We start from the raw sequence: 10,814 nt of genomic DNA on the forward strand, positions 1-10,814 counted from the left end.
GTCAAAAGTCCTCCTGGTTAGAGTCTCTGTTATCCGAGTTCTTCCATCTTGACTGCATCTTTCGGGATAGTAAACAAAGAAGCGCCGGCTGTGTACTGTTGTTGCTGACTACGTTCGAAAAATACGTCCATTTCGCACCGACAAATTTCTTCTTTGCTTGCTCAGCTTCCTTCTCCATAATGCAATGAACATGATTGCAACGATTCACGAACACAGATGTCCAGAATACTGTGGAATTATGAAATGAAAACAGAGCTTTTTCGTATTGGCTTCAATGTGGAAGGCATACCCGTGTTCGCCGGTCTACGTCACGCGCATACGTCATCCTCAGAGGCGTTTCGAACCGGAAGTTTAGCGGCAAATTTAAAATGTCACTTTATAAGTTAACCCGGCCGTATTGGCATGTGTTATAATGTTAAGATTTCATCATTGATATATAAACTATCAGACTGCGTGGTCGGTAGTAGTGGGTTTCAGTAGGCCTTTTAATCATTGATTTGTTGTTCATTATTCCCTAGTAGTAGTAGTAGTAGTAGTTAGGGATGATGCTCGAAACCGGTTTTCCCGGTTGTTCGATAAGAAAAGAACCAAGTCCTCGGACTCGAATCCCTTTTTGAGAACTGGTACCCATTATCGAGACCACTATAGTAAAGAAAAAGAGTTGGTTCTTTATTCGAATCCCTGGGAACAAATCCTTTCCAGACAAGAAATGCCCCGTGGGACATCACAAGAAATGACGTCACGTAGCTCAGTCATTTGGCGCAGATGGGGAAAGCAGGAAAAAAATGGACCGGAAAAAGCGCTCCAAGGCATGGCTTCATTTCACCAAAAAAAACGAGGAAGCGGCAATATGCAATTATTGCCAGGCTTCGCTCTCGTGTAAGGGGGGGGGAAGCACAACAAGCGTGTCATGTCTTCGACACGTGTTGAAGCAGCGGCAGAGACGACGAAGAATGCCCTTCTGCCAGCTGCCCAAGTCCCAGCTAGTGGCGGTGACGCCGGTGAGTAACTAACGTTAACTGTTGCCGGTTAATTTCCATATCTGCTCCCTTGTAGTAAAGTTACCTCTTATGTCAACCAGGACTGCAGTAATGTTAGCTAGACTAACGTTACCTAAGCATAGTCAGTGGCTAACGGTAACGTTAACGTGAGCCTTTTTGTATGTGTCTGATAACGTTAACGTTATCTTGTAGCCTACACCACGACAGAGTTTGCAAGTCTGTATAATAAACTAGTGCTTTCTTTATTTCTTTAGTTTATTTGGAACATGAACACACTTACAGTATAATACATCACAGTTTCATATCATTTCACTTTACAGGAGTAGGAAGAAGTAAAGCTTATTTAATCCTACCCCTTTCCCACTTCATAGCATTTACAAATATATACATCATTTACTGACCTTTTTATAATAAAATATCTGTGAATTAGTATATACAACAGTTTTGTAATATGTAATTAATTAATTCAGTCATTATTAATATACAGAGATTAAGAATATCTTATTTTCAATAAGGTTGAAAGAATTTCTCATAATTTTTCTTCTTTGTAAGCACTATTCATTTGAACAACCTCTTAAACTGGATCATATCAGTACAATGTTTAACTTCTTTACTTAATCCATTCCATCATTTAATTCCACATCATTTTAGCTGTTTGCAATTTTACCAAATCATCGATCTTTAACATATTTGACTCAATAAATAAAGTGTTTGTATGTTCCCTATATACAACATTATGTATCAGTCTAATTAATTTTTTTTGTAACACGGTCAACGACTGTAGCGCACATTTGTAGTTATTTCCCCACATTTCTGCACGATAACTCAGATATGGTAATACTATAGTAGCGAGCAGTAGAGAATTTGTGTGTTTTTTTCCACATACAACAACCTATCTGGACTCGATAAGAGAATCGATAAGGAATCGGTTCGATAAGAGGATTCGATAATAGGCTCAAACTCGATAATTTCTTATCAAACATCATCCCTAGTAGTAGTAGTGTGTATGTGCCTACATGTTGTTTGCTGTGTGATGTTGCCACTTCCTAATCAATATCAAGTTAAAGGCCTACTGAAACCCACTACTACCGACCACACAGTCTGATAGTTTATATATCAATGATGAAATCTTAACATTGCAACACATGCCAATACGGCCGGGTTAACTTATAAAGTGCAATTTTAAATTTGCCGCTAAACTTCCGGTTGAAAACTCCTTTGGAGGATGACGTATGCGTGTGACGTAGCCAGTGAAACAGAGGTATGGCTCCCCCATTGACGCCAATACAAACTGGCTCAGTTTTCATCTCATTATTCCACAGTATTCTGGACATTTGTGTTGGTGAATCTGTTGTAATTTGTTCATTGCATTATGGAGAAAGAAGCTGAGCAAGCAAAGAAGAAAGTGGTCGGTGCGAAGCGGAGTATTTTGCGAGGGAAGTCAGCAACACAACACAGCCGGCGTTTCATTGTTTACATTCCCGAAAGATGCAGTCAAGATCGAAGAACTCGGACAACAGAGACTCTTACCAGGAGGACTTTGACTTCGATACACAGACGCCTGTAGAGAACTGGGACAACACAGACTCTTACCAGGATTACTTTGATTTGGATACACATACGCAGACGCGGTACCGTGAGTACGCAGCTGCGCTTCCAAACATTTGATCACTTGCCCGTACGTGCGTGTCACGTACGTAACTTTGGTTAAATATATAAGCTTTATGAACCTTGGGTTAGGTGAACGGTCCTTTGGGCTGAGTGAGTGTGTGTTGTGCAGGTGTTTCAATTGTATTGGCGGGTTATATGGACGGGAGCTAGTAGCTAGGAGCTAGCATAACAAACACCTAGGTGTTTTTATGCGAGTTTAATTTGTGGCATATTAAATATAAGCCTGGTTGTGTTGTGGCTAATAGAGTATATATATGTCTTGTGTTTATTTACTGTTGTAGTCATTCCCAGCTGAATATCAGGTCACCCCCGGCTCTCACAGCATCTTCCCTATCTGAATCGCTTCCACTCCCCACTAGTCCTTCACTTGCACTTTCCTCATCCACAAATCTTTCATCCTCCTTCAAATTAATGGGGAAATTGTCGCTTTCTCAGTCTGAATCGCTCTCACTTCTGGCCGCCATCACTGTAAACAATAGGGAACTTTGCGGAAATGTTCAACTGACTACGTCACGCTACTTCCGGTAGGGGCAAGGCTTTTTTTTGTCAGATACCAAAAGTTGCGATCTTTATCGTCGTTGTTCTCTACTAAATTCTTTCAGCAAAAATATGGCAATATTGCGAAATTATCAAGTATGACACATAGAATAGATCTGCTATCCCCGTTTAAATAAAAAAAATTCATTTCAGTAGGCCTTTAATTTTAGAGTGGTACCGTAATGTTTTTGTTGCTTTCATTTGTAAAAACTTATTTTCTGCTTTGAATTTGCTGTGATTCTGACGCTATCTTAGGCTACATTCGCACTGCAGGGTCGGATGTCGGATGATTTTAATTTTCCTGAGGGAACTCTCCCGAAGGAATCAATAAAGTACTATCTATCTATCTATGTCCCATTCTGATTTTTTTTTGTCAAATCCCATCTTTTTAGTGGCCGTTCACATTACAAAAATAATGCGATTTCGAATGTGAATGCAATCTGACTCGGATGCGGACATGACGTCATAAGTACTGCAGTGTTTGAAGAAGTCAAATTGCTTCAGCTCTAATTGGTCTCAGTACTAGCACATTTGTAGCAATTTCAAGGATTTTGTGCAAAGTGCAAAGTCAACATTTTCTGAATCGAATTATTGCGTGTAGAAGATGAAGAAAGAAAGAGGACAAGTATTTTGGCTCTGGCAGTTTTACGGGATATTTTGATTTGATGTCTGCTTGAAGAGTGTGTCTGTGGGTGAGCAGTTGGACACAGGAGTGGTGGAATTGATCTCTTTTCTACTTCGTTGTCAACTATTTATTTTCTATCCTTCTATTTTGGTGAATAATTATGACGCATATCGCTTTCTGATGACGTTCTGGTCGGATGATGAATGCGACCGGAGGGAGAGAGCATCGCATATATATCCGATTTTTTTTCACATACTAAAGATAATTTCACAAAAAATTTTTGGAATTGCACTGTTCACACTGACATGAAAAAATCCGATACAGGTTGCATATGGGCAAAAAAAACAGAATTGACTTGCAGTGTGAACAAGACCCTTTTTGACATACAACATCATCAAAACTAGCTTGCCACATAAAATCAAATGCATCGGTAATGGCGTTATAACGTATACAGTACTAGTACTAGTAAAAGTAACGCAGTTTTATTGTAACATCGTTTTTACCAACACTGATCCGTACTATCGTTCATTGTTACATCCCTACACATACCCTACTGATTTGAAAGCCACTTCTTGTGTATATTTCTCTTGTCTTGCTTGTCGTAAAAAATAATAATAGAAAGAGCAAAGTCGCAAAAAAATCCTGCTCTTGTGAAGCATGCTTAGGCACTCGCATGATGTGCAGGACGTCGTGGCCTTGGAATTTGTGATGCTTCATAGGCATAAGTTACTACCACTGATGGTGGCTAAAACAAATCCACCGCACAGCACGTAAAGGGTTTATTAGACGAATGGTTATAAAAAAAAAAAAAGCTTCATGAATCATCAAAAACTACAAATGTTGTTGATACTTGTTCGTTAAATAACACCAAAAAAGTCCCTTTTTTCACAAATAGCAACCAAGCATATATTTTGAAAGGCCTTCTTTGGACCTCGTGGTTAGCATGAAGGCTGCACAGTCAGGAGATCTGGGTTGGAATCTCCATTTGTGTCAAGTTTGCATGTTCTGTTCATGTTTTGACCGTGCGTGTGCGGGTTTTCTCCTGGTACACCGTCTTGCACACACATTCCAAAAATATGTGTGAATGGTTGCTGGTTTATATGTGCCCTGCGATTGGCTGACAAACAGTGCTGGGTGGGTGAACCCCGCTTCTCGCCTGAAGTCAGCTGGGATAGGCTCCAGCGTACCCAGGCCGTGACCCCAGTGAGGATAAGCGTTAGAGAAAATTGATTGGTCTCTTTTGGCCTTGATACATTTTTAGGGAAACATCCTAAATAATAATAATAAGCAATACTATTTCTATAAAAACAGTACATTTAAAAATTCACACAATTATATTTTAGCAAAAGAAATATTGTTTCGGCTTCAGAGCTCACAGAAACAATACAAAGATTTTTGATAACTATCAATGCTGTTAATTTCAGGGAGCTGTGACGTAACCCACACAACAAATGCTGTGCTAAGCTAAAATTTGTATAACCTTTTTTCGGTGTGGAGCCTTCTTTGCTACGTTCTGAAGCGAGCCATATTTAAGTTTTATTTTTAGAATATGCCGAGGGACAATAAAAAGTGAGTTGCAGGCTGCAAATGGTCCCCTAATTCGCACTTTGGGCATTCTGGTTTTGGACCATATATGTGCAGATTTATTTTTTTAAGTTTACTTTGAGTTTTGGCTACTGAACTAATCCAGCTCTGAGGGTCTCCCCTGTATAATGAAAGCATGCGCGAACCACAAAAATGTGCTACTATTTTCTGGTAAACGAGGCTGCAGCCGTTGTGTACTCACCAGCCCAGCCTGAGCAAACAGCAGCTGTACAGCAGTCTTGCAGGCTCCTCTCCAGCTAGACGGACACACTTGGTTGAGCACCTCGGTGACAGGGGAGTCATCTCTTGTGGTAACCCCGTTTTGGCCCAGTGCCTCCTTAATGAGCTGCAGCATCGTTTGCTGAGAGGACACGGCAAATGTTTTTTTTTGTCATTTACAGAGGCAATTCGAACTTTCAGGACGATAGGGAAGAAGCGGCCATACCATTTTCAGTTTGAGGTTCTCGGCCGCCGACTCGTTGAAGGAAACTCCTTTGAGGAAGTGCGAGCCGATCTGCACGGGGATGGTGGGCAGCTCGCACTGGATGGGCTGGGAGGTGGTCTGCATCCTACCTGCCTGCTGCGCCTCCGCCTCACTACAGCAGCTCTGTGACCACAACAGACAACAAACAACATTTTAGCTTTAACCAGTATACATTATGTGCATTATACACAATAAAACAAATCTATTAGGGATGTAACGATAAACGGTAATAATGATAACCGCATACTAACCGACTCCACGGTTAGTAATACCGATTCAAATTAAAATGAGCAAAAAAACATTTATCAAACCACACTTTGATAAACTAACGGACTGACGAGCGCTAGCTTATTATAAATGCTAACATGACTACGAAACAAATTAAAAAGTAATTAAGATATTCAATTGTGTACATTGAACCTACAGGCTGTGCTGTCTTAGCACAGAGTGATCAATATATACCCAAAGGAATATGACACAGACATAGTTGGGCTTTATAAACAAAGTTATTAACACAGACGAGGTGTCAAGAACAAGAAGTGACCTCTTCAAATGAACCGGAAATGAAGCCAAGTGAACACTGAAGTGATCTTTATCAATACAATCTTTTAAACACTTTTACAAATTCAAATGGAAGACGGTAACATATTCAAACATTCAAATAAAAATATGGCTCTTAAAATGAGCAGCGGGCCAAAAATAGCCCTGTAGACACACCTGAGTTACAGTGTCCACTTGTGAGAGATGGCTCACCTGTAAGGCTGTCTCCACACATTTGGGGTTAAGGTGGAAACCCGCCTTCAGCGCGTACTCGTTGTGACCCAGACTCTCCAGCGCTGCCCTGTATGCCTGCAGAGGGCACAGGGACACACATCATTACATCTTCAACAACATTCTGGTAGGTGTATGGAGGTTAATTTGTCTTAATTAGGAAAGCTTTTTTTTGACACTGAATTTATGTAACTTAATTTTTTTGCGTTTGAATTTTGTGGACTGAATTTTTTTTACATCAAATTATGTGGACAATTGTATTCAATAACAATTTTAAAATTATGTTTGTTAAAATAGTGTTTTAAAATTCAGTGTGTAAAAATTTAGTGTGAAAAAAATCAATGAATAAAAAATTCAGTGCAGAAAAACCAGCCAATGAGGTGCTTCAGTCTTAATTTGCCGAAAGTGGGTCTTGCGTTTTGAAGCAACAAATATTTCTGCGCTCAATTTTTTTTTACTCTGAATTTTTATACGCTGACTTTTTTAGACCAAATTTTTCTGCACTGAGCTTTTTTACACTGATTTTTTATGCACAATTTTTTCTGCACTGAATTTTTCTGCAATACTTTTTTTCTGCACTGGATTATTTTCACACTAATTTTTTCATTTTTTACAATTTTTTTTTTTTACATTGAATTTTTACAAATTCAATTTTAAAACGCTGTACTTTAAGAAAGTGTTTCCTGCCTTTTAACCGAGTGCACTGGGATGGGCTCCATCCCCCCTGCAACCTCGAAAGGGACGGTAGAAAATGGATGGCTGGATTAATTTCTAAACACAGAAATTTTGCTAAGAAAAAAAAATGTAAATGAAATTGTGAACATAATTTCATTCAAAAATTTTAGATCACAAAATTAAAAAAATTACATAATACATAAATTCAGTGTCCAAAAAACCTTTTGTAATAAAGACACAAATTAACCTCGATAAATGTGCACTTGAACAAGACACTCATCTCTTGATTATTACCTGTAAGGCGTTGTCTATCTTCATGTTGAGCTCCTTCAGCTGGTGTTCTGGGATGTTGGTGTTGTGAGAGCAGAAGAGCTGCTGAACCTGAAGGCCTGCCAGGCAGCCGTCACGACCCCTCTCTCGCAGTCTCGACGTGGCCTGGGGGTGTGGCAATATTCGGAATCAAGTTTTGACTGGTGCACTGCTTAAATTATTTGTAGCTTTTTTGCTTGACTAATACATGAGATTTTTTTACAAAAGGTTCATTTGAAATCTGAGACATTCTCAGAATCTGGAACTTTTTTAGATAGCTGAAACATGAGTGGGATTCCTGGCAATGTCTCTCCATATAAAACGCCTCTAAGCCAGGCCTGACTACAAACCACACCACAGCACAGCAGACCAATCATACTACATTGTACTGTGTCGACAGCTTGTTGATGTCATCATGTACCATATTTTTTTTGTTAGCAAAAAGTACTGCGCCAGCAGTTGTCGACATACATGGACGAACACTTTTGTCGACATGAAATGTGAGAACCAAAGAAAGGGTCAGTTTTACGAAACATGAAAAAATTAGGCCGTTTATGTCCACGTTAGGGTGGCACGATAAAGACTATACACAATGATATAAATCTGGGCGACAATAGAGCTTTTAATACTATCGTCATATCGTGAAAATGCATTTTGTTGACCGGTTGTAAGTTCAAACCCCAGCCGAGTCATACCAAAGACTATAAAAATGGGACCTATTACCTCCCTGCTTGGCACTCAGCATTAAGGGTTGGAATTGGGGGTTAAATCACCAAAAGTGATTCCCGGGCGCGGCACTGCTGCTGCCCACTGCTCCCTTCAACTCCCAGGGGGGTGAACAAGGGGATGGGTCAAATGCAGAGGACAAATTTCACCACACCTAGTGTGTGGTACTTTAACTTTAACATTCTAGCTCTGTTTGTCAAATTTGACAGCAGGCGTCCTCAACGCATTGGAGCGTAGGAGGATATATATATACATATATATATATATATATATATATACATATATATATATATATATATATATATATATATATATATATATATATATATATATATATATATATATATATATAAAAACATTTTTAAAAAGCTAACCGCAAAGCCTGAGCGCTGAATATTAACAGGCATGGGCGGTTTGTTACAAATATCAACACTAACAAGTACAGTATTAGTATATGGTTGCTACTTCAATGATTAAATCAATATTTCTATTGACACAAAACCCATTTTTGGTAGTTTGTTATCGTTTACAAATTCAGGAACTTGAAGCCGATTTAAAAATTGATAATTAAAATAAATATACATAAAATAAAAAAATGACTATTATGAATATTGCATAAAAGGAATAAGAAAATAATTTAAATATTTAATTGTAAATAATTTGTTACACTGCCATCATGTGTTTCTTCTGTCTGGTTATAACTGATCAAACATTTAATAATTCAAAACTAAATTTGGGGTAGAAATCACATGACCTACCAAAAGTCATAAGTCAATACTTTTGGTTTTGATTATGTTGACAACCACGTATGTCTGGCAGTCTAATGAGCGTCAACATAAACAGTCTTCAATAAATACATTCAAGCCATTAAATGGGCCAAATTAGCAGAGCATTACTGAGAGCCACTCCCTTATATGAGCATGGAGGAAGTGGAATATAGATTCAAGCAACATACCTCCGCTGCACCTTTCCACAAGCGGGAGGCTTCCTCCAGCTCAGTTAGTGGCCCCATTTCGGCGCTTTGGGAGCGGGTGTTGGCGGAGCGCTCCTGGGCCTGAGCCAGGGCCTCTGCTAGGCAAGACTGGGCCACGGGCTGGACCTTCTGCAGGGTCTGCGACAGGAACTGGAAGTGAACCTGCATCACTGTCAGGAAGCACCGACCCAGTACCTGGAAGGAAGAACGGCAAAATTAGCTTGCAAAACGCGGCTGTCTGGTGCTTTGCGGGGCGCAGAAACATAAAGAGCGACAAAAACACATCAGGAAAGAAAAGTAATTAGCTATTTATTGGAGTAGCTTCTTCGCAACATACCGTTATATTCACAGTGCAGGAAGGACGGAGTCACTTCTCCCCCCAACAATAACACTTTATACCACATAATTGTAAATACTGAAATATTTATATATTGTATTGTAATTGTTTGGTATGCTGTGTGTTACTATCAATCAATCAATCAATCAATGTACTATGGTGTTATTGTTCCTACTTTCCCTGTATGTTTTACTCTTTCGCTCCATTTTTTATGAAGTCATGTTTACTTTTTGACCTGTTCCTGCTGTATGCTCATTTTACACTGCAGCTGTGGAATTCACCTAACCGAAAACAGCTTTGATTTGAACTGTCAGAGAGGAATTAATTTACCAATACTTAATGCATGTTGTACAATCTGGGGCATGTACGTATTTGTTAGAGGTCAAAATTAAGAGATTTCATGATCCAAATTGTATGCAGACACTTTGACAACAAGTCTTTTTAATGCCGCTATTAATTGTTGCGAGGACGGTCGCCACTTTAAGCTTATTTTGTTGTCCCACTATCGGAAGACAAGAAACAGGACACCCTCCAGTTACCCACGGTGACAGCTTTTCTTTTTCACGTAGCTGCTGAAAATATCTCAGGGTAGTAAAAGACCAGAGACAAGTTGACTCACTTCTGAAGGGGGCCACAGGTCACAGTTATGTTTAGTTAGACAAAATGCAAGGATAGTACGCGGGGCCCGCGTAACTAGTAAAGCAAAAATATTATCTGAATAGAAGAAACTGGAAATATATACACATATATATATATACACATATATAATATACATACATATAGACATACATATATATAAAAAAATGATAAATGGGTTATACTTGTATAGCGCTTTTCTACCTTCAAGGTACTCAAAGCGCTTTGACAGTATTTCCACATTCACCCATTCACACACATTCACACTGATGGAGGGAGCTGCCATGCAAGGCGCTACCAGCACCCATCAGGAGCAAGGGTGAAGTGTCTTGCCCAAGGACACAACGGACGTGACTATGATGGTAGAAGGTGGGGATTGAACCCCAGTAACCAGCAACCCTCCGATTGCTGGCACGGCCACTCTACCAACTTCGCCACACCGTCCCCATATACACATACATACATATATATACATACATACATAT

At 39.4% G+C, this 10,814-nt stretch overlaps 1 protein-coding gene across 1 annotated transcript in view; it reads right to left on the reverse strand.

Moving 5' to 3' along the window:
* Positions 1 to 10,814, reverse strand: part of LOC133631312 (granule associated Rac and RHOG effector protein 1-like) — a 70,211-nt gene that overhangs the window by 20,028 nt on the left and 39,369 nt on the right. The window contains exons 3-7 of the mRNA XM_062023497.1: positions 9,339 to 9,551; positions 7,643 to 7,783; positions 6,656 to 6,751; positions 5,864 to 6,025; positions 5,621 to 5,779 (exon numbers count right to left, since the gene is read on the reverse strand). Of these exons, the coding sequence (XP_061879481.1) occupies positions 5,621 to 5,779; positions 5,864 to 6,025; positions 6,656 to 6,751; positions 7,643 to 7,783; positions 9,339 to 9,551 (771 nt within the window). The remainder of the gene's footprint in view (positions 1 to 5,620; positions 5,780 to 5,863; positions 6,026 to 6,655; positions 6,752 to 7,642; positions 7,784 to 9,338; positions 9,552 to 10,814) is intronic.

The sequence above is a fragment of the Entelurus aequoreus genome, linkage group LG02, assembly GCF_033978785.1.
Source record: "Entelurus aequoreus isolate RoL-2023_Sb linkage group LG02, RoL_Eaeq_v1.1, whole genome shotgun sequence".
NCBI lineage: Eukaryota > Metazoa > Chordata > Actinopteri > Syngnathiformes > Syngnathidae > Entelurus > Entelurus aequoreus.